This window comes from Dama dama, chromosome 15, assembly GCF_033118175.1.
Source record: "Dama dama isolate Ldn47 chromosome 15, ASM3311817v1, whole genome shotgun sequence".
Classification (NCBI taxonomy): Eukaryota; Metazoa; Chordata; class Mammalia; order Artiodactyla; family Cervidae; genus Dama; species Dama dama.
Window position 1 is genome coordinate 76,994,909 of NC_083695.1, and position 23,385 is coordinate 77,018,293.

The 23,385-nt window shown below is 48.0% G+C and overlaps 1 protein-coding gene across 1 annotated transcript; it reads left to right on the top strand.

The window, feature by feature from the left end:
- The first annotated feature begins 3,119 nt into the window (after nucleotides 1-3,119).
- On the top strand, nucleotides 3,120-21,862 carry DUSP5 (dual specificity phosphatase 5). Its single transcript, XM_061162616.1, has 4 exons — nucleotides 3,120-3,671; nucleotides 8,300-8,448; nucleotides 11,488-11,707; nucleotides 14,440-21,862. Exons 1-4 carry the CDS (start codon nucleotides 3,293-3,295, stop codon nucleotides 14,844-14,846), a joined length of 1,155 nt encoding a protein of 384 aa, XP_061018599.1. The 5' UTR covers nucleotides 3,120-3,292; the 3' UTR covers nucleotides 14,847-21,862.
- Nucleotides 21,863-23,385: the final 1,523 nt, after the last annotated feature.

Sequence of the window (23,385 nt, forward strand, 5' to 3'; positions counted from 1 at the left end):
GACACGACGTAGAGACTGAACAACAACAAATGGGCAGCACCAGCTACATAACTCATAGGACCCGGTACCAAAGGAAAAGTCAGGGCTCCTTGTCCAAAAATTATTAAGAATATCAACAGAGTGACAGCAAGCATTAAAGCAAGCATTGTGCCCTTCTAAGTACGGCCTTGTGCAGCTACACAGGTCACACGCTCAGGAAGCTGGCCCTGGCCATGGGACTAGAAAGTGCAGGTGAGGAAGGAGATCTGAAAGGCAGGGTCCCGGGACTTGGTGAACTGTTGGGCATGGGAAGTGACAGATAAATCTGTTGACAGATGACCTTCCTGCACTGCTTGCCAGGTCACCCTACCACTATTCCCTTGGGTTGCCCACAATCAACTTCTACTTATTAATAATCTAAACTTCACCCCCAACTCCTCCTGCTACATACCCAGGCTTGTTCCTACAGGGTCCCTATCTAAAGGTGTCACCATTCACTCAGTCACCTTCTACCCCTCTCTCCCTCATCCCAGCCCTTCCGGCAATTTACTTCCTAACTGTCTCTCCCATCTGTGTGGCCTCTTCAATTGCTGCTATCACTGCCAAGTTCCGGCTGGGGCCTTATCAGCTCAGGCCTGGATTACCCACAAAAGCCTCCTATCTGTCTCCCTGAGTCCAGTCTGGACCCCACCCCCACCCTCAAATAAAACATCCTTCCTCCACAGGACGACCTAAATGAGGTCCCCAAATGCTCACCTGACCAGGTCCCTGAGTAACATTCTCATCTGGGGCTGTTCCAGCCAAAGGCTAAGATCAAAGGCCTTACACGACACACAAGTCCTTCTGTCACCTGACCTGCTTAATCTTCTAATAAATACCAGAAATGCCTTAGTCTCTTACATACTGCCAGCACACACCATGCTGGGTTCTTATTGTTTTGTTTTTTTTTTTCCTTTACCTTCCCTGGTGGCTCCAACGGTAAAGAGTGTGCCTTCAATGTGAGAGACCTGGGTTTGATTCCTGGTTTCGGGAAGATTCCCTGGAGGAGGGAATGGTTACCCACTCCAGGATTCTTGCCTGGAGAATCCCATGGACAGAAGAGCCTGGTGGGCTACAGTTCACAGGGTTGCAAAGAGTCAGACACAACTGAGTGGCTAACACTAAGCACTAAGCAACTAAGCAAGCAGTTACCTCTGCCTGGAACGCTTTCCACTCTCTCCCCACAGCCTGGCTCACCTCGATTCATTCCTGTAAGCTCACCTCAGCTCTCTTCTGCTCTAGGTGGCCTTCTCCAGAGCTCCATCCTACCCCACCTCATACACATGGGTGCTCTGTCACACTGACTATAGGTCTGTGGCTGGGCCGAGCCTCTTCTCTGAGCTGGGGGCAGTTGGAGCAGTCCTGATCACATTAGTGTCCAGCGACCAGTACAGAGCCTGGCCACGTGGGTGCTCCATACATGTGTGGTCGTAGGTTGAAATGTCTGGAGGTAAATAGTTCTGGTGACAGTAGAGGAGGGGCAGACTGCAGGGAAGGCTGGCATGGATAACCGCAAAGAGAAAGAAAACCTTCCACACCTTCATTAAGACTCCACTGGCAAGGCGAGGACAGTCCCTTTGACTGAAGGCAGCTGAGACTCAGGGGCAATGACCAGCTAGCTGGTGTCTGGTGTGATTGCATTTGATTTCAGAATTCAATTTCTGCTTCCTTCTAAAAACGTTATTCCCCTTTGTAGCAAACAAGCCCCTCCCTAGGGGAGGCAGCCCATTTTCCATCAGGCAGTCCCCTCTTCTCTCAGGCTCACAATAAAATGGTTAGTTCTGAGACTGAGGGGAGAAGCCTGTTTCTCTAAGAGTGTCTCTGCAGCTACCGGGACACAGAACTGCCCCTCAATAAATACTTGCTGAATGGGTGAGTATGTCCAGTTCCCCAAGACTTGGGATGGGAAGCCTAAAGCTGCTGGGGACTGGTGGGGGCAGACAGCCTGGGATTATACTTTATCCACAGATAATCCCCTAAATCCCAGAAGCCACCTGGACAGTTGGCTGGGCTGAGCTCCATCAACAGTGCATGCTGACGCTGCAGCTGAGTTCACCACAGATATTTTCTGGGTGACAGAAAATGGTTCCTCAAAAAACAACCATTCTAATTTTTTTTTCAGTGAAATTTTAGCTTTATTATTATTTTTTTATTTGGGGGGTATAGTCAATTAACAATGTTGTGGTGGTTTCAGGTGAGCAGCAAAGGAACTCAGCCATACATACACATATATCCATTCTTCCCCAAACGCCCCCCTCCCATCCAAGCTGTCACAAAACATTAAGTAGAGTTTCAAATGCTGTACAATAGGTCCTTACAACCATTCTAATTTTTATCTGGGAGTGTGACAAAGAAAAGGACCATGGATCCTTTAAGGGCAGAATCCATTTGGGGAGATTAATTGCAGGCTCGTCTCTTCCTATTTTTACTTTCAGGTACTTTTATGGTGGAAAATTTCAAAATATAAAGAAAGTAGAGAAAACAGTATAATGAACCCCCAGGTACCCATAACCAAGCTCCAATGATTACCAATACAAGCTCAAACTTGAGTCATCAATAACCCAGACCTCGAAGCAAATTCCAGCTATCATCTCATTTCCCGCGTAAAGACTTTCGTAACGCCTGAAATCTGCTTCTGATTAATCTGGGGGCACGGCCGAGGGCGCCCCTAGCTCTGCCTACCGCACTGTCAGGCACGGCCCCCAGAAGGTCCAGAACCTACGTCTATGAAACTCAAAGCCTATGGTGCGACGCTAGCTCTGCCTCCTCCGCTTCCTCCTCTTCCCGCACAGCGTGGGTCACCTCGGCCTCCTGGCATTCCTGACAACCCACCGGCAGTCCACGGTGATGCGCAAGTGAGTGTCTGCGCGCAGCACCGCAGAGAACACAGCGAGGCGCCTTCCACTTCCTCTTTCTCGGGCTGACTAACCCTGGGCGCCCGTCCCGCGCGTCCCGCCCCCTGGGGGCGTGACCGCAGCCCGAAGGGGCGGGGAAATACCCATATTCCGCCTTATATGGGCAGCCACGTCACAGGCCGCACACCCATTCACATAAAACGCTGCGCTGCCGGCGGAATCCCCGGCTTCTGCGGCAGCGAGTGGCCCGGCCGGGCGCCGAGCGTACGGGGCGGGAAAGAAGAGTTGCGCGTCCGCTCCGGCGCCGGGCTCGGTCGGCCGGCCGCAGCCCTGTGGGGTCGTCTTCCTGGGCCTCGCCGGCGGGCACCCTGGCTGTGGGCACCTGCGGCGCGCACGGCGCGGGGCCGCTGGGCGGCGGCATGAAGGTCACGTCGCTCGACGGGCGCCAGCTGCGCAAGATGCTTCGCAAGGAGGCGGCGGCGCGCTGTGTGGTGCTCGACTGCCGGCCCTACCTGGCCTTCGCCGCCTCGAGCGTGCGCGGCTCGCTGAACGTCAACCTCAACTCGGTGGTGTTGCGGCGGGCCCGCGGCGGCGCGGTGTCGGCGCGCTACGTGCTGCCCGACGAGGCGGCGCGCGCGCGGCTGCTGCAGGAGGGAGGCGGCGGCGTGGCTGCCGTGGTCGTGCTGGACCAGGGCAGCCGGCACTGGCAGAAGCTGCGCGAAGAGAGCGCCGCGCGCGTCGTGCTCACCTCACTGCTCGCCTGCCTGCCCGCCGGCCCGCGGGTCTACTTCCTCAAAGGTGAGCTGCGTCGGAGCCGCCGGTCCTCGGTCACCCCCCACCCACCCCGCGCCAGGATGGCCCCGGGCTCTGGGGTCCCCTGTTGGCGCCGGCGCCTTACTCGATCCTGGCGCCGGGGAAGTTCTGCACCCTGGGGCTTGACGTGCGCCGGGAAGGCCACGGCCGGTGTCAGCGCTCGCAGTTTCTCCGTCCCCACCTGCGTTCCTCGAAAGCGTTTGACGGCCTGGCTGCCCGGGCAGGGGGTGGGGGTGGGGGTTGCCACACGCTGCTGGGGGCGCTGCTTCTTAACAGTTGGGGAGCGCCCAGCACGAGCCGGGTTTCCCGGCGCCGGCTTCACGTCTTAAGGCCGACGGTCTGGAGCCTTCCTGATGGACAGATCTGAAGGGATCCGCGGGTCGCCATCACCCCCCCATGAGCGTGGCGCCTCGGTGTCCCCTTTCCTCCCGCCTGGGCAATTAACGTATGTTAGGCTGTGTCTTCATCGACCCTTTTGCCTTTTTGACCCTGGTGAGTCCCTCCCCCCTCTTCCTTTTCATTCCATTTTATTGCTTTTTATTGTTCCTCGGCTTCCCCTTCTCCCCTCCCAGGCCTTTCTAGCTCCATTTGGAGCTGACAGTCTTTAGTCTTCCCACTCTTTTTCACCTCCTCTCTCCCGCCCCGAGATCATCCCCTGGACTGGTCGTGGGCCAGAGCTGGGGCACCTAACGCGGTCTCCGGGGGGCGGGCGGCAGGCTGGCTGGAGAGCCAGGACCTAGGAGAGGGTACACAGGGTGCTTGTGAAGGGGACTGCGGCGCATTGGGTTTGAGACCCTCCAGTAGCTGCTTCACCAGTCTGCACGTTACACCTGCTGGGGGATATGACTGGAGGTGGGTGGGTAATTTACTGTCAAATTCCAGAGTATTGATTTCTGGATCACTTCCTGTGATTGCTGCCGCCTTTTATTTGAGTCCGTTTTAACCTCAAGTGTATGGAAAGCTTAGCCTGTAGGGAAGAGACGACGAGGACTCAGTCCAACCAGCTCTGGGAGGTCGCCTTGAGATGTAACATAGCTGGGATTCAGAACTCAGGTGCGGTGAGCTGAGAACGTGAGGGCGCTGTTTTAGAATCGTGCAACGTGTGGAGTTTTACATTTTTCAGGCTGGGAGATTCCAGAGGTACAGGGGCAGCTCCCACCTCAATTAGCACCTCTTGCAGGCTGGCTGTCCCCAGTTGATTCCTGTTAGGGAAACACCAGAGGCAGAAGATCTTTCTCTTGCGCCCAGCCTCAGCCCCCAGGAGATGGAGAGTGCCCTCTAAACTCTGCAGAGCTTTCACACAGGGCCCCTGATTTCTTTGTCTTCCTGATACCCTTTTTGGTCTCCTCTTCTTAGCCATGAGTACAGAAAAAGTTTCTGTCTCTCCAGCAGCATGAAAGATACCTTCCAGGAAACCCCAGGTAGGCAGCTCTGTAGACTCACATCTCAAGTAAAAATGTTTTTTAGAAAAGTTTTTTAATGAAAGTAACATGCTGTACAATGAAAAGTGGATCTTCTGCACACCCTAGAACCCAGTTCCACCCCCCCAGAGGCAACAGTCAACTATTTCTGGTTCATCTTTAGATAAATCAATTTTCCATGAAAATTAAAATCTTTAAAAAATATTAAAAATAGAATATTTTGTATATCTTTTAAAAATAGAATGATTTTGTATATTTCCTGTTCCTGCCTCTTTCACCTAACTAGATCTTGAGAGACTTGTCCATATCAGAGCATACATGTCCTATTCACTTTTTAAACTCATCCCCTGATGATAGCCAGTAAGTAGATTGCTTCATGCCTTAGTATTTGAAGCAGTGTGGGAGAGGATATCTCTGTCCAAATGCTTTTGTGTGTGCACTATCTTTTAGTAAAATTATAAGAATCGCCAGGTCACAGTTTATGTCCATTTTAAATTTCAGTAGAAATTGCTTGATACTTAGCCTTACAACAATGCTGAACTTTTAAGTTGTTGCCAAAGAAAATAATTTCTTCACCTAACTCACGTCCAGATAGGAACTCAGGTTTTTGATCTAGTGGCATCTCGGACCATGGGGGCAATGTCTTGTACACTTCTGTTAATGCCTTCTGCACACACGCACACACACAAACCCCACTAAAATGAATTGACCAAATGACATTGTCAGTGTGTATTTATAGACAGTGTCTGTCCTCTTTCTCTGCTCAACTCCCCTGGTATTGCGGTGGTGATCAAAAACAGAACCACTCTGAAGACAACTGAAGCAGCCAAGAGTTGCTACAGCTCTTGCATCTCAAGTAAGGCACCAGAGAGGAATGCTCCATCTCTCCACCCCTCTGGTGGGAGTGGGTGAAAGACAGAGACCATCTAATCTGGAGGACTCCTGACCCCAACTTGAAGAGGCAGGACACTGTTTATCTGTCCCTCGTCACACTAAGACTCTTTGTCTGCCTGCCATATTTTGTCAACAGGCAGGCAGGACCCAGCCCACACCTGCACCTCCTGTCTGTCCTCCTAACAGCCAGCTCTTTTAAGTGCTCTATTTAAAGCCAAGAGATGGGGTGACCTGAAGGCTTTTCTTTCCCAAGCTTCATTCTGAAGTTTGAGAGGGCCTGGGCTGCTTTACTTAAGATTCCTGTCCCCTATCGCTCATTGTGTCTCCTAGAAACGCAAGTGTTGAGGCGCAGGAAGTGCTTTGCTTACTAGGGACACCTCTTCGGAGGAGGCCGAGGGTCCGTGCAGGGGGCAGAGGCAGTGGTGGTGAAGGAGGGGAAACTGAGCCACAGATACCTCCAAACTTTCCACCTCTGCCCCCCTCTGGCATGACCTGTCATCATGACCGGGAAATTGGTCATTGTGGAGGTCCAGAAGCTCATCTGGGGAGGCCCGGGTGGCTGTTTGCTGCAGTGACCACAGGGGAGATTTGGGCGTGCTTGGTGGGGGCGGGGGCAGTTCCAGCACAACGAGAGGAAGCAGTAATGGTGAGATGACTCATTCTAGGAATTGGCCGAAGCTTCTGAAAGAGAGCTGGAGACTGCCGAGTAATCCATTAACCATTTGCCTATGGCAGGGGTTTTAAAAAGCCACCATGTGCTCCACTGTGGGGCTATCACAGCACCAAAAGACAGAAGGAAAAAAGGGGGGCCCGTTGGGGAAAAAAATACATGGTCTCAGAATGCTTCTTTAACTGATGATTGAAGGAATTCCTTGGCAGTCTAATGGTTAGGACTGGGCACTTTCATTGCCAGGGCCCAGGTTCAATCCCTGGTCTGGGAACTTAAGTTCAGTTGAGTTCATTTCAGTTCAGTCGCTCAGTTGTGTCCGACTCTTTGCGACCCCATGAATTGCAGCACGCCAGGCCTCCCTGTCCATCACCAACTCCCGGAGTTTAGTCAGACTCATGTCCATCGAGTTGGTGATGCCATCCAGCCATCTCATCCTCTCTCATCCCCTTCTCCTCCTGCCCCCAATCCCTCCAGATCCTGAAAGTCACAGAGTGTGGCAAAAAAATAGTGTTTTGACCCCAATTCTCTGGAAAAAGAAGCAGGTTTTCTGGAGGCTCTAGGAAATGCCGTAGGTCCCTTTGGAGTGGAAGCAGAGGGTTTCCCCACACAAGGCTGGCCTGTTCACCCAGCAGCACTTGGCATTCTCAGGCTTCAGGGCCAATTTTTTTGTTCAGTTCTTCCCCACTTCCTGCACGGGCCCAAGAATTCACATACTCAAGTTTCTATGATTTGGTCAGAGTAGTTCTTACCTTAAGTGATCCAATTGGAGAAGTTTAAATGTAGTTAGGATTTTTATAGAATCATACCTTGGGGTAGTTGACTTATCAGTTTGAGGGTGTGTATGCACACACAAGGGCGTGTGTAGCTGGGGAGAAAGGTCAGGAGGGGAGGGTAGTAAGGAGATAAAGGGAGAGTAGGTGGCCATCAAGGGGAAAGCAGCAGGGGTTGGGGGTGGAGATAAGAATTAAGTTCAGAAGGCCTCATTCCTCTAGTTTGGTTTAGAAGGTAATTAGCTAGATTGATTACACTGGACCTGTGGAGAGGACTGTCATCAGTGTTCTTAGCACCTTGGGAAGGAGAAAGGGCAGGGCTGTTTTATGGCCCTGAGGTTAAAACCTCATGTAAGCCCCCATTCCCTTATAGAGGGTGTTTCATGTATAATCCTGTTTAGAGCTGATTGGCTATGGATGAAACAGACCTGTTTAGGAGCTTCTTTCAAAAATTAATGAAATTCTGCACAATCACACCTGAATTTTAGATAAATGTGAGAAAATGGCTTTTGTTGTCTGGAGGGGTTTGGTTAATATTTGCCAGATGTCAGATATATTTCCTTTCACAGTTTAAGCTTCTTCTGATAGACATAAAAAGTTAATCATTGCCTTTGAACTGTAGCTTTTTAGGAGAGAGAGAGTGAGTGTGTGTGTGTCTGTGGAGCCCATTTCTATTCTAAAACTATTACTTGTTTTGGCTCAATTTTTTTATAAGACCAGAATGTATAGTAACTTAATACCTTTTTTTAGTATTCCACTCTCAGGGTATTGATCAATTCTAGGCATTTTCTGACAGACTGAAGAAAAAAAAACAATCAATGCTTATATCTCTCTTGCTTTTTTATTTTTGTCTTTTAGGGGGATATGAGACTTTCTACTCAGAATATCCTGAGTGTTGCGTGGATGTAAAACCCATTTCACAAGAGAAGGTTGAAACTGAGAGAGCCCTCATCAGCCAGTGTGGGAAATCAGTGCTCAACATCAGCTACAGGCCGGCCTATGACCAGGTACGTGGTGTGGAAGCGCCATCCGGGCCCCTGGCTCTGTTGCTTGCACAGCACCCTGGCTCTCCCTCTCCCCAATCACTAACGTTGGTTGGTTCTTCTGCGGATCAGGGAGCTGGCAGAGGCCTCTAGCTTTAGAGAACCTCTGTTGCTTGCCAACTCGAGTTTCCATCCAAGAGTACATGGGCTTCCTTCCAGCAAATAAGCTGTCAAGAGCGAACATGCTTCAGGATGCTCGATGGCTTCTGGAGGGAGAAAAGGGGAAGTGAAAGATGTATTATTGTTAGCTGGCCTGGGAGGTGCAGAGAAGCGTCGAAATAGCAGTTTAGGTTTCCCTGAAGACGTTTTCAGAGCTGACATTCAGGCTTCCTCTGTTGGTCTTCTGTGTAATTGTTCATGCTCTGCAGTTTCTGCAAACCAGCCTGGTACCTGTAAAGACGTGTCTTGGTATTTTTAACTGAAGGAGGAAGATTGGGGGAGGGTTGTAGAGAAACTGCTATTTGGATGGTTATGCAGCCTCCTTTAGGGGCTTCTGATGCTTATAATTCCATAAATTCTGAAGACAGAGATCAAGAGACACTAGAGGATTTCATGTGTCTACAAACGTGTGGTTTTTTTCCGTTCCTAGAATTGTACTTTCTGGCAACCCACTAAAGGCAAAAAAAAAAAGTGGACGGCTCAGCCAGGGGGTTACCTATGATGCAGGAGGATGGGGGGGAAAGCAAGCAAGGACCCAGATCTGCACAGATCTCTGCACAGAGACCAGAGAGCAAAACCCACTTTCCCGTTTTACAGAGGGAAAAACTGTCACAGCTGGTGGGTGGTTGATTTTTGCCAAGAATCCTGCAGCTCGGTTCATGGCAACACTAAGTTCAGAACTCCCTTCTCTTCATCCCTTGCTCTGGTCCTTTTCAGGACCCTGTTCTGTTTGCCACTTGCTTTCTTTGGAAGAGGGTCTTTCTAGTGGGTACCTGACTTGGTAGGAGGAACTTTTTAGGTTCTTCACACAAAATAAGAACATATCCAAATCATAAGAAGGAAGACTTCTAGATGCTGCTGCCTAAGATGCCAGCTGACTGCCATGAGCAGAGCTCTGCCCCTGGGGATAGACTTCCAAGTTTAGCCAGGTGGCTTTTCCTTGAATGGAATCTTTGGTCAGGAAACCTATTCGCTTGGCAAGGTGCCAAGGTTATTATTTTGTTTGTTTTCTTTGTTAAAATTACAGAGTATGACGAACCCTGGGTTTTCAAGCCGCGGGCATCCGGCTTAGCTGGATTTCCATTTGCGTTTGTTTGTTTGGGTGGTGTTTTCCCCCCTCCCTTTCTCAGAAAGTGAAAGAGAAACGAGAATTTGCAGGATGTTGTGAAAGCACAACAGCCCTTTGGCCAAGCAAGACCCGGGGGAGGCCCTGAAGTGTCTCTAAGACTCATCTGGGGAAGCCCCTAGTGTTACTTCTTAGAAGTGCTTCTGCCTTGAGAAAAGCTGGGGGAGGTCATGTTAACCTTTGAGGTTTCTAAAGGCCTTTGGTTTCTTCCTCTTGAGTCTAAGAAGAAGATTCAAAAAAGGAAAGAAATATGGTTTCAGGGGTGTTGGTTGGGCTAAGCTCCAGGAGAAACTGAGTAAGATCCCAGGTCTGGTGTGGCAGCATTTTCCAATCTCTAAAGAGAGGGAGACATCTATGTAGTTGCATCTTAAGTGTTAAGCCCAGGGGCCAGCTAACAAAAGTACTGGTTATTACTATTACTACCGTTTGTAAAATCTCTTTCAGTTTCTTTCAAGTGGTCAAACTGGCCTTTGCCTTAAACACCCGACATCTCAGGAAAGGAAAAGCAGACACCCATGTAGGGTTTTCTGAGAATTGCCGCCTTCTGCCGGCCCTCATCCGATGCCCCTTTCCCTATCATGGGTCTGGCAGAGAGTTTCCATTCCACTCTTATTCCAGGATAGGAAATGGAAACACAGGAAACGGATGGATGATATGAGAAAGGCTGCCAAAGACACAGCCACCGTCACCCCAGCTCTGTTTTGTCCTGTATATCTCCAAGGGTTCCCATTGTTCCAACTATGGAACGATACCTTTTCTGGCCACTCTGGAAATGCTGAGACTGCCAGAGTTTGATTAGCCAGCAGTTCTTTTTAGCTTTGCGTCAGGGTAGATGGTCTCTGGTTCTTTGGATCCTTTGTAACTAGAAACCTCAGGTATAGGTTGTCTCCCAAAAGAGTAAGGATGTAAGCATCTCTCAGCAAAACTCAGCTCTACTAAAGATCAGGCCTGGGACTTCCCCGATGGTCCACTGGTTAAGACTCCACACCTCTACTGCAGGGGGCATGGGTTTGATCCCTGGTCAGGGAACTAAGATCCTGTATCCCACATTCTGAGCAGCACAGCCAAGAAAAAATACAACAAAAAAAGGCCAAGCCTCTGCTCATGGCCTAACAACTTTTCCTTATCTGAGGATTTCGGATAGATAGTGGTTATTTTCACTTCTGAGAAGTATACTTTTTGGGATGGTGGGAGGGCACACTTTGATGTTGCTGAGATCCAAATGCCTCTTAGGATCAACAGTGTCCTAGGTTTGATGAAACACATTACATCCAAGGTCAAGATTGTAAAGGAAGGGGCTCACCTTGTTGGACCCTTTTCCATTTTATCTAGAAGGAAATCAAGGTTGCCCCCAAGGTTCAGGCCTTGGCCTGGCACTCATGGGGCAGCTAGAACTTCAACATGGTCTTCTCAAGTCTTCCATCACTCCACCCTGCTTCTCATCCTTGTCAGTCTAGAAGGGCTGCCGACATTTCCTGCCACCTCAATATATAAGGAAATGAAAATCTCAGCTGTGTGAGATTTGCTGTCCCTGAGTCCCAAGGCAGTGACGTAAGGTAGAGAGTTTACCAGGACAGAGGCTCTACCCAAACTCTTGGTTAAACTGCCCTGGTTCTCAACTCTTTCTACCTGGAAACCAGAGAGGGAACCTCCTACCTGAAAACCCCAAAGAGCAAGTTGATCAATATTTCCTGGTTGTCCTTTGCCCCTGCTACCAGGGCGGCCCAGTTGAAATCCTTCCGTTCCTTTACCTTGGAAGTGCCTACCACGCATCCAAGTGCGAGTTCCTTGCCAACCTGCACATCACAGCCCTGCTCAACGTCTCCCGGCGGACCTCCGAGGCCTGCACGACGCACCTACACTACAAATGGATCCCCGTGGAAGACAGCCATGCAGCTGACATCAGCTCCCACTTTCAAGAAGCAATAGACTTCATCGGTAGGTGCCGCTGTCCTCAGTTATTTAGGGGGGTGTGTTCTTGGATTTTGATGTGCTGATGGAGGTTACCCCATCGCTGAGAAGAAAAGCATCTTGTTTGTGCAACCACCACAAGTGGGAGCCAAGAAGAGATTCACCTACCAGAATGACAGAGGGGAGGATTTAAGTTGCTGTTTAATAGGAGCATTAATTTGCAGGGTAAATGTATTAGTTAATATCATCTTAAGGCAGTACTCACTACCGCTCTGTTAGGGTTTCTGGCTGGGTGGGAAGCAGAGTGCGTTCATGAGTGATGCTCCATGCCAGGGACGCAGGGGAGGGAAAGAACCACGCAGACTGTGCTTCTGCGTAGATTGGGATATTTTTAAAAGCAAACAGAAGGATCGAGAGAGCATTACTTACGCACTGAACCCCCGGGGCCCCAGCACCTTTCCAAGGTTTTTGGCAAACTGCTTTGGGGGCAATTTGTTTTGCATTTTCAGCTCATTTTGGATTAACGGTAACACTAGACTCAATCTCCGTGCTTTATGCACAGAGAAGTTGGCATCTTTTTGCATCCCTTGTATGTTCCGTAAGGTAGTTATCACTTACTCCATTGTGTAGGCCTGGGAACCTCTGGTCCCTCTGCCTAGAAAGGGCTTTTGGGCCTTGGGATTTCAGCTTCTCAGAGCAGACTGGACTGCTCTCTCGTTTGACATCTTTTTCTCCCATCCATCTCCCTTGGGGACTAGGCTGGACACCACTCCCTACTCTTGTGGACTTGCTTCCCTTTGCAGAGTCCTTTTTCCTCTTTAACGTGCACAGCTGTTGAAGCTGAGCAGTGGTCTTCCTGCTTCTGGCTGTGAGGGGATGTTGGAGGGGAAAGGCTGGTGTTGAGTGTAGCAGTGATTTCTTAGTGCAGGGAGCCATTAAAGGGCCCCCCTCTTCTGCCACGTGGTGGGCCCTCTGCTCATCACACACAATTTCTGCTCCATGGAAATCCACCAAGAAACTCACCGCGAGCAAAAGGCTGAGCCTGCCCTCCCTGGCCCCTGAGCCTCTGGGCTGAGACGGTTCCTCTGGAGCCTCCAAGGGGCAGCCGAAACGATGGGCTCAGGGTGGGAAATCCTTGACTTGTTCTCCCTGTCCCTGGGAATGCCTTGCCCTTCTCAGCCTGTTATTTAATTACCTAGATAGCTTCTTGGTGAGGTCATGAAACAGCCCCCATCACTTCTCAGAAGCCTCCCTCCCCATCCGGTTGTGCACTGTGTCTGTTGTGTACACAACCACACAAACCCACAGCATTCTGAAGGCACACGGGCTGCTTTTCCCTAGACCCCTCCTCTGCTGAGGGAGGGAGGGACTGAGGCCAAACCGCGCTCGCACTGACCCCTTCCAAGGGCCACATGGAAGGCGAGCCCCGAGGGGTGGAATGGAATCCAGAAGCAATGTACTGTAGGCTCTTTGGTTTCTGGGATTTGGCTCTGGGCCAACTAAAAGCTGGATGACAAGGAGGCCAGTGGAGGAGCAGAAGAAAATTGTGGAGTCACGACCCTGTAATCCTAGGAACTTGGAGTCCCCTTTGAAATAGTTTACAAGAACTTTTTTTTTTCTTTTGAGTCAGAGACTATATTGGGGGCACCTCTAAGGAGCTATCCTGGGGCATCCTTTGAGATTTTCATTCTGGAAACTCAAGGGATCCTTCCTGACTGCTCAGAAACCTGATCGTTTAGATTTTAGAGATGCATCTGCAAACCTTTTAAACATGAGGAAGGAGGTGGGTAAGGGGGCTGACTTTTTATTGGCCTTTCAAAATCTTAAATGTTTTTGCACTCGGTGGCCTGACATAGTGCCAGGTATGTCTAACTTCCTGTGATGTAATTGTTTCCTCACTAGCAAGAGGGAATTGGAAAGACTTTTTTGTGGTTTTTATTTGATATGTATGTATGTTTAACCTTTTACCCCTGCCCATTTTTAACAGTTAGAGCTCTTTTTGGGGTAGGAGTAGAACAGAAAAGGAGGGCACCCCCTCACTTTGTCATATTGAGCTAAACCATGCTAACTGACGGTGGTAGCTTTATAGCAGCAACTCCCATTGTTGTGCAAGATGAAGTTTGCCAAAGCCATTTATATCCTCCGTCTTGTAAGCGTCACTTAGCCAAGGCTATAATTAGCGGCTGCACACTATTTATTGTATGTTTCATTGGTGGGAACCCTGGGGGCTGAGCCAAGCCTCCTGCCCTGGCACAGCCAAGCAAGGAGCCCGGGGAGGCTGGAAGGCTTCTCCCAGGATGGGGACTAGGTCATCACCATTAGAATCAGACCCTGAGAGACAGGAATTGCTTTTCCAAGTCAATCTTTGAGCCTCTCAGAAAAATGTGAATGTGCAATAAAAACTTGCAGGCAGTTTGAAAGATTTTCCCAAAGCCTTCCTGAAACCCGTTTGTGGAACCCAAGTTAAGATGGCATCCCCAGGAAGGGGTTACTCCAGGTCTAGAGCCTCTCCAGTGGCAGAACCTGGGCAAGTGCCCTGACAAACTAAGGTTTGTGAAGGTCCTACAGAGGGATGGACATCAGTGGGACTCCAAGGTCTGTCCTCACCAGTGGGGATTAAAGATTAGCAGAAGCCTAGTGTGGGACCACTGCTGTTGAGCAGACATAATGAGACTTGATAACTCGGTCATGTTTTTTGAAACCCAATTGCCTTTGAGTCCCCATCCCAACTCAGTCCCACTGTCTCTTCTTTCTTCCAGACTGTGTCAGGGAAAAGGGAGGCAAGGTTCTGGTTCACTGTGAGGCTGGGATCTCCCGCTCGCCCACCATCTGCATGGCTTACCTCATGAAGACCAAGCAGTTCCACCTGAAGGATGCCTTTGATTACATCAAGCAGAGGAGGAGTGTGGTCTCGCCCAACTTTGGCTTCATGGGCCAGCTCCTACAATATGAGTCTGAGATCCTGCCTTCCACGCCCACCCCCCAGGCTCCCTCCTGCCAAGGAGAGGCCGCCGGCCCTTCGCTCCTCGCCCACTTGCAGACCCTGAGCCCTGACGTGCAGGCTTCCTACTGCACGTTCCCTACCTCGGTGCTGGCCCCGGTGCCCACCCGCTCGACAGCCTCAGAGCTCAGCCGGAGCCCCCTGGCCACAGCCACATCCTGCTAAACCCGAGCTGGGGGAGCCAGCCCAGCCCCAAGAACAACTGTGATTTTGTATTTTGACTCGTGGACATTTCATACCTGTGCAATACTGAAGACCTCACCCTGTCCTGCTGTCCTGGTGGGACAGTGAAGGGGTCACTAGGTTTGCAGACAAACTTCAGACTGACCTCGGGACTGAAGGAAGGCCAAGCCATCATGAGAGCACAGTGCGTGCTGACTACTGTACTTCCAGACCCCTGCCCTCAGGACTGCCCAATCTTTGCACCTCAAAATTCGCCTTTTCATTTCAAGCATAAGGCAATAAATACCTGCAGCAACATGGGAGAAAGCAGTTGCTAGACCAAGAGAAAAGGCAGTCATGAAGCCAATTCATTTTGAAGGAAGCACAATTTCCACCCTTTTTTTTTTTTAAATTTTGGCAGTCTCTGTATCTGTCTCTGTTGCTTCAGGGCATAAGCTGATCACCACCTAGTCAGGAAAGTAACCCTGCAGGGTTTTAGGGACATGATGTATATGCCGATTTGAACCCTCGGATGCTTTTGAGACTCCATCTCAGATCAGGTGGAGTCAGTTGGGTGAAGTAGTGAGACGGGAACACTTCCGGTTTCCTTCTCACTGTGGGTTCTTCCCTGACTTTGGACTTGGGCATGATTCTTATTCATACTTGAACCTTTCTTGTTGCACCTCTCCTCAAAGCAACTCTTGTGTCATTTGAAAAGAGTTCTTTAGACCATAGACCAAAAATCACCCATTTGAGGTAGTGGCAGTGGGTGCCACAAGAGAGAAAGGGTACCCACTTCCTGGGTCAGTGGCATTGAAATGGTCGTCACCCCAGCTTGCTGTCTTTATATGTGCTTGTCTCGTCTCTGGTTGGTGACACTTGTGTTCTTCCCTGCCCCTGGGGGTTGTCTTCGAGCTGTTGACTTCTGGGATTTGCAGATTTCTCAATGTGGTACTACTTCTTTTTGTCTGTAGGTTATTTCTCCAGGGGAAAAGGCAATAATTTCCTAAAATCCATATGAATGTGAAGAAAAGCAGTATGTTACTGGTCATTGCTGTCATTTTTTTTATAGTGCAAAATAAAAATAGTAAAAAGAACAAAAGTGCTTCTTCATGTTGATGAGTTCAGGCAGGGATACATTGAGGTGGGGACCCAGCCTACTTTTCTGGGCTCTATCCAAATGAACTGTTAAGGTGATGGTGGTGAGTGTGCCATTGCAGGCATGAGGCTGTCTACTCAATGCTTTCCAGTTGGGAGCCTTCCCTAAGCTCGCTCGCAAGAGAATTCCTTAGGCCCAGGCCATGTGGGGAGGTGGTCAGAGCATCTGTCCACCCTGAGCTCTTCACTTCCTTAAGTCTCAGGTAAAGACTTCAACTTGAATCTCAGCTTCTTCATCCATGAAATGAGTGAACTAAGCTAGATGGTCTCAAAAGTTCCTCAGAACTTGAGACCCTTGATTGCAGCAAACCTGAGTGGCAAGCTTGTGGTCAGCCTTCTCCCCGGTACCTGTGTATGGCAGACTCTGAGAAAAGTATGGAAAAATGACCAAGGGACAAATAAGCAAATGAAGTGAGGGTTTGCTTTAAATGCTTGTTCTTTTTCACCCTTGGGATTAATTCTTACAGATAATTCCCTGAGGAGTTCCTAGGTAAATCCTTCCATGAGTGGGTTTAAATCCAAGGCTGAATCAGCTTGCCTTCTGAGTAATGTCCTCTGTGTGGTGGAGGAGGGAAGGGACAGTGTTTGCTTATCCCCATGGCTTATGCCTCTGCTCCAGCCTACTCTTGGGGACTGTTTCCTAATCATGAGGAACAGGAAACTGACTGGGATTGATAACCACACATTCCTGACACAGCGATTCTAATCCACACTCCTTGACTATGGGGTATCCAAAAAGGCCTCCAGCTCCCCCAGCAGGTGCCATGTCAGCAAATAGCAAGATGGCGTCCGAGCCAAGGGTAGCCCAGCTCTTTCTAAATGTCTCACCTCAAAAGCTTTGCTTGAGGCCTTGCTCCCCGTAAAACTTCCCTTCCCCACAGATTCCTTGGAAAGACCTCAGGTAAAAATGTCACCCCTACTGGGAAAGCTGCTTTACCTTCAGCATTTACATAATCCAACCAGGGCTTTCAGGGGAAGCACCGCACAGGAAGGGAAATCCTGGCTTCTAGCCCTCACCCTGCCCTGAGTCTAGTGCTTTAGAGCTAATCTATAATCTTGCTGGACCAGACTTTAGGGCTTGGTCCACCTGAGGTCTCCCTGCTTTCGTATCTCTGAGCCTCCGTTCAGCCCTGGAATGTGTCCCATTGTGCAGGCCTGTCCAGGTGCTGAGTGGCTGGAGGGGCCTCGGGCAGGGAGAGGCAGGGAGGGGGAAGCTGGGCACAGGCTGGGGTGATACGCTAAGCCGCGTCCCACTTGCTGACATTTGCTTTATTGCATTAAGGTCTTTCTCTGAAGGGTGAGTAAGTCATCTAAATCAGGCATATGAGGATTGCTCATAAGCCCGTGAGTCACTGGCGGGTAAGCCAAGTGAAGCCCCACAGCTGGGGATGGCTCTGTAACTCTCACTCCCGTAACATTCTCCTTATTAATTACCCTTCCATTTTTGCAAAAGCCAACTATACACGGGCTTCCGATGCCAGATGTGGAATTAAAGCTGGTGTGGTCCAGTTCCTTCATCCCCAGGTTTTGAAGCAACACCTCTGCTGGTCTGCAGCAGTGCTCCAGGAGGAGATGTGTCTGGGAGAATAGAAATGTTCATTCTCTAAGCTGTTTCCCAGCTGACTCTGTCGGTAAGCCCCTCAGGTCTACCCTGGCTCCTGAGCCCGGCCTGACCTAGGGGCAGGAAGTGTAAGAGCAGTTCACACCAGTGTGCTCACTGGAGCCCCGTGTACCCATGGGCGCTCCTTTGTGTGAGGACCCAGGGAAAAAGTACCCCAGGTCTTAGCACCCTGGAAGGCTGCAACTCACTGAATTGTTGGTGGTTTATCTTCCCAACCCCATAAAGTTGGTGACTGCCCTTGTTTTCCTCCTTGCTCAGGCCACCAGGCTAGTCAGAACCAAATTTTTAGCCTACCTCTGGCAATTTTATAGGACTTTATGGCATATGTTTTGGGTATTGACTCCACTGGGTTTCCATTAAAATTTTCCAACTGTATTTTTCTTTGCTTCCATTGCCCCGCTGACTTTAAAAAAAGAACAACCCTTGAGTAATGAATGTTAAACATACCACAGTGCATTTATGGAATGAGGAGATATATAAATACACATGGAGAGAAGTCTATACATCCTCCATTGTTGCTACTCTCCATCTCTCTCTGAAGGATTCATCCAAGGGACTAGGTAAATCTTTGCCTTCTCAGTAAGTCTGACCAAATTCTGTATTCTTTTTGGAGTAAATCTTGTCCAGAACCCAAACCCCATGATGAGAGCCTGGCTCCAGGTCTTATCTTAGAATCTCAGGCACTGCCGCCTACTTTCAACACTGAATGCTGATGCTGGTGACCTTCTATGGGGTGGCGGGGAGCCTTGGCCCTGATGGAGAGGTTGCTCAAAGTCACAGTGCAGATGCTTCTGACCCCCACACACTGCCCGTGATGGATGTGACTCTGTGCCTAGATAACTATCATCCCTGCGTCCATTTCACACTGAGCACCTGCTAGAACCTGGGATTCAGTGGGGAATGAGGGCTTCATAAGTACTGATGACTGTTCACTGGGCTTTCTGTCCCAGAGTGGAGCTGGCCTCTCAAGGTGTGCTCATGGCCCCAGCCCCACACAGCCCCCTTCCCAGCTCCCCTCGTCTTGGCTCTAGCTCCATCCTCTCCCCTCTATCCCCAGCATGCAGAGCTCCTGGATATGCCAGCCTATGGACACATGGCTGTGTTTCCCTGTGCTTACCATCTGACCCCCGCCTTGGCTCATCCCTTAGGTTCTCCTGCATCATTTACTACCTTGTTATGAACACTGTATTAATCTTGCTCCCACCTCCACCCCCACCATAGTCCAAAAAAGTAGCGAGTTTTTGTTGAGCCCCGGTTCTTTCTCAGTCATTTGGCTAATATCAAAAGTGTCTATTAAGCACTATCGACTATATGCTGCAGTCTATAAATAATCCACCTGCAATGCAGGAGACCACCTGCAATTCCGGAAATGTGAGTTCCATCCCTGGGTTGGGAAGATCCCCTGGAGAAGGGAAAGGCTACCTACTCCAGTATTCTGGCCTGGAGAATGCCATGGATTCTATAGTCCCCAGGGTCACAAAGAGTCGGACACGACTGAGCAACTTTCAGTGATCTTGCCTGGGAAATCCCGTGGACAGGGGAGCCTGGCAGCCTACAGTCCCTGGACTTGCAAGAGCTGGACATGATTTAGCGACTAAACCACCATCATATGCCACAAGTCAAGTTAGGCATGCACATAGGCCTTGTCTCTTTAATACTCATCAAAACTCTGTACAATTGCTTTTTTTTTTTTTTTTTTAAAGAGATTATTTTCACATGGAAAATAATTTTAAAAGTCTTTATTTTTAAAGTCTTTATTGAATTCGTTACCATATTGCTTCTGTTTTATGTTTTGGTTTTTTGGCTATGAGTCATGTGGGACCTTAGCTCTCTGACCAGGGATCAAACCCACATCCCCTGCACTGGAAGGCGAAGTCTTAACCATTGGACCACCAGAGAAGTCCCTGTACAAATGCTTTTATTGTCTCTATTTCCAGATGCATAAACGGAGCCTCAGAGATACTAGGTAACCTGCCCTAGGTACCATAGCTAGTAAATGGTAGAGCCCAGGATGAAGCTATTTCATTGATCTTGTACCCCTCTCAGCATCTGGGGTATACAGTAGGTACTTTTGTTCATTGGACTTTTGTGTCCAAGGAAGAGTCTCCTTAGGCCACATTAAAAAAAAAAAAAAGACATTTTGTGTATAGCTACAAATGGCATTTAATGCCCAGATGCACTCTACTCCAACCAACCACAGTGGTTTTATGACAGTCCTTTCAATAAGCCATGCTTCCTCCTGCCTCTTTGTTCACACTCGCTCTTCTGCCAGGAACACATTTCTCCCCTAAATTCACCCTTCAATTAAATAACTCCTACTTGTCCTTCACGTCTCAGCTCAAACGTCATCTCTCCAGGCAAGAATTCTCAGACTTCCAAACTAGGTCAGACATTCCCATTCAGTCTCTCATAGCTTCCTACCTATAGCTTTTCTTCACCTTTTATCAAAGATTAAGAAATATTCGTTTATCTGTAATTATATTTTATTAATGTTTGTCTTCAGACTAGAAGCACCAGGAGAACAAAGATTATATTGAATTTCAAGAGGGATCTAGTGCAGGGCCTGATTTATAGTAGGTGTTCAATAAGTACTGGTTGAATGAAGGAGTGAATGAGTGACAAGCTGGGAAACAAATGCTGTCAGAACCAGAAGTTGCTCTTTCCATCTCTCTCAAAGCCCAAGCTATCCTCTGCACATAAGCTCATAAGCATGTTAACCCCAGGTGCCACTTTTGAATCCCTTACCAATTCTAAAGGAAACACGGTTCCTAGATTTAATTACTGCTCTCCTATTGGTCAGAGTCCATGTCACCACATCACCTCATTGGTCACTTGTCGGTCTGTGGGTGGGCTGCCCTTGGGTCAGGTGTCCACCCTGGCACTAGTCAGTTTCCTCTAAGTTCAGAGACCTGCCTACCTCAGACTCCCTGAGCAGGGTTTGGAGACAGAGCAGTCTCAGTCAGAAAGGGTGGAGATCCTGCCACACACTTGCCTAGCTTGCCACTAAAGGATTTAATTAATGCCCAAAGACTGAGTGTTGGATAAGAGGGCCTTGGAGATGACCAGATAGCCTGGGCACAATAAAACTCAACCCTACCCCTTTTGTCCCACCTCCAGTAAGTGACTTCATATTATCAATTGGGGTACCTAAATTTAAAATCTTGGTAGTATTTATTTATAGTGGCAGGTCTGATCCCTTCCTGCCCACACATTCACCCCCATTCGCTTATAAAGTTTATAGAAACCTAGAAGTTACTAGGTGGGAGTTTAAAATAGAACCTTGAAGCATCCCTTTGCTTACATTCTGGGCTTCCCCAGCAACCAGGAATGAAAGTGCTGCTTGAGAGAAATAAACCTCCCAGAGAGTGAAACCTCAGATATATCTCTAAGGTAGGAAGGTGAAAACAGTTTATCTCCAGCCCACGAGGAAAAGAACAGTAGACTTAAAATCAGGAAGTGTAGCTGCCAGACCCTGGGGAATCTAACAGTTTAGGACCTTTAAAATGACCTTTAAAAAAGCACTTACTATTGGCAGGCTGTATGCTGATCGTTTTGCATATGTTCTCTCACTTAAGATTCACAGAAATCCTGCAAGAGTAATATTGTTAGCCCTGTTTTACAGATAAGCAAACTGAGAGGTTATAAACTTAGCCCAAGGGTTACATAGCTAAAGCCTGTGAATGTCAAAGCCCGGATACCCAACTTGCATTGGACTCCCAAGAGCATACTCTCTCCCTACACAGCACTATTTTCCAGAAAAGAAAATTCAAAAGATTCTCAGTTATCTGTCTCCATGTCTATATCCCTTAAATAAGGCTATGAAATCTATTTGTTCTTCAGAACAGAGTTTCAAATGACCTCATTGTAATAATTCCTTAACTTTACAAAGCCTTCTCTTCCAACATTATTAAGTTTAGATTTGGGAGCTGAATTTTCAAGTGGGACATGGACAAACCAGCATGTTTACAGATGATGTTTACTGAAGGGTTTGGAGATTATGTTATATGAGGAGAGTTTGGGAAGGTAGTAGGGTTTGGTCTGGAGAGGAGAACCAATCAATTGTCTAACTGAAGTTATGTACAGCAGTTTCTTGGAACTCAAGGGCTGGAATTTCAAAAGCCTGAGTTTGAATTCCGGCTCTGCCACTTGCTAGCTATGTGGACGGGAACAAATTACTCCATCTCCTTAAGCCTCAAAGTTCCTATCCATAAAAAGAGTACTAATTGGATCTACCTTGTGGGTACAATTTTGAAGAGTAAATCTGATGAGGTATAATTGCCTTGTATGAGGTCAAAGACATAGTAAGTCCTCCATGAATAGTGGCCATGATGATTAATTACAATAATTACAATGGTGACCTACCCACTGGTGTGAGGGTTAGGCAAGCAGAAGTGGATTTTCTATTGGAAAGTCTGTTGCGAGCAGGACTTAGGACTCAGGGCCTTTGCACACCTCCCTCCCTCTGCTTCATCCCTTTCCTTCTTCACCTGGTCATTTATGGGCCTCCTTATGCCTCATTCGTGACTTCACTTGCTCAGGGAAGCCTTCTCAGATTTCAGGATTCCTTAGTAAATGCCCTTCTGGTACCTCTACCTTCCCTTCAGAGCACTATCACATGGAAATTAAATAACAATGCTCATAATTTTTAAAAATCAATTTTGTAGAGGTATAACTTACATAGTATAAAATTCACCCATTTGGGTTTTGAAAAATGTGTGTGTACAGTCATGTAACACTTCCATAATCAAGATATAGGACTATTTTATTCACCTCCCAAATTGCCTTGTGTTCCTTTGTGTTTACTCCTCCTTCCCCATCCCAGACTTCGGTAATCACTCATCTGTTTTCTTTCATTTTAATTGTGCCTTTTCTAGAATTTCATATAAATGGGAACATACAGTATGTAGGTTTTTGAGTCTGGATTATTTTACTAAGTATAATGCATTTAAGATTCATCCATGCGGCATGACTACTAATAATTCATCCCTTTTTATTGCGGTAATAGTACTGTATCATAGTGATATGCTGACCTTCGTTTATCAATTCACCCATTGATGGACATTTGGGTTGCTTCCAGCTATCGGCTATTACGGATAACGCTGCTATAAACATTCACAGGCAGCCTTGCAGTCAAATGGTAAGTATGTTTCTAAGTTTATAAGAAACAGCCAACTATTTTTCAAAATGGTTATACCATTTTGCATTTCAAGCATTAACGAATGAGAGTTCCAGTTTCTCTGTATCCTAGCTCATACCGGCTTTGTCAGTTTGTTTTTTTTTAAGGTTAGCCATTCTAGCGCATGTAGAGGTACGTCACTGGGTTTTTTAAATTTGCATTTTCACACTTATGATTTTGAGAATTGTCTCGTGCTTATTGGCCATTCATATATCTTTTTTGATAAAGTATCTGTTGAAAATTTTCTTCAAATAAGCTGTTTTATTATTGCATTTTCAGAGTTTTTTATGTAATCCATTGATCTACATGTCTATCCTTATACCAGTACCACACTATCGTGATTATTGCAGCATTGAAGTAAGTCTGAAAATCAGGAAGTCCTTCAATTCTTCATTCTTCTTCATGTGGCTTGAGGGATCTTAGTTTTCTGACCAGGGATTGAACTCAGGCTCTAGGCAATGAAAATGCAGAGTCCTAACCACTGGACCACCAGGGAATTCCCTATTATTCATTCACAACACTGTTTTGTCTATTTTGGGTTCCTTGAATTTTCACTGGGATTTTAGTATCAGTTTGTTGATTTCTTT

What these genes read in the sequence shown, in the direction of transcription:
- DUSP5 (XM_061162616.1), top strand. Translation starts at nt 3,293, where the DNA reads ATGAAGGTCACGTCGCTCGACGGGCGCCAGCTGCGCAAGATGCTTCGC. An exon ending in ACAGGCCGGCCTATGACCAG is followed by an intron (nt 8,449 to 11,487) that starts GTACGTGGTGTG and finishes CCCTGCTACCAG; the next exon opens with GGCGGCCCAGTTGAAATCCT. An exon ending in AGAAGCAATAGACTTCATCG is followed by an intron (nt 11,708 to 14,439) that starts GTAGGTGCCGCT and finishes TCTTTCTTCCAG; the next exon opens with ACTGTGTCAGGGAAAAGGGA.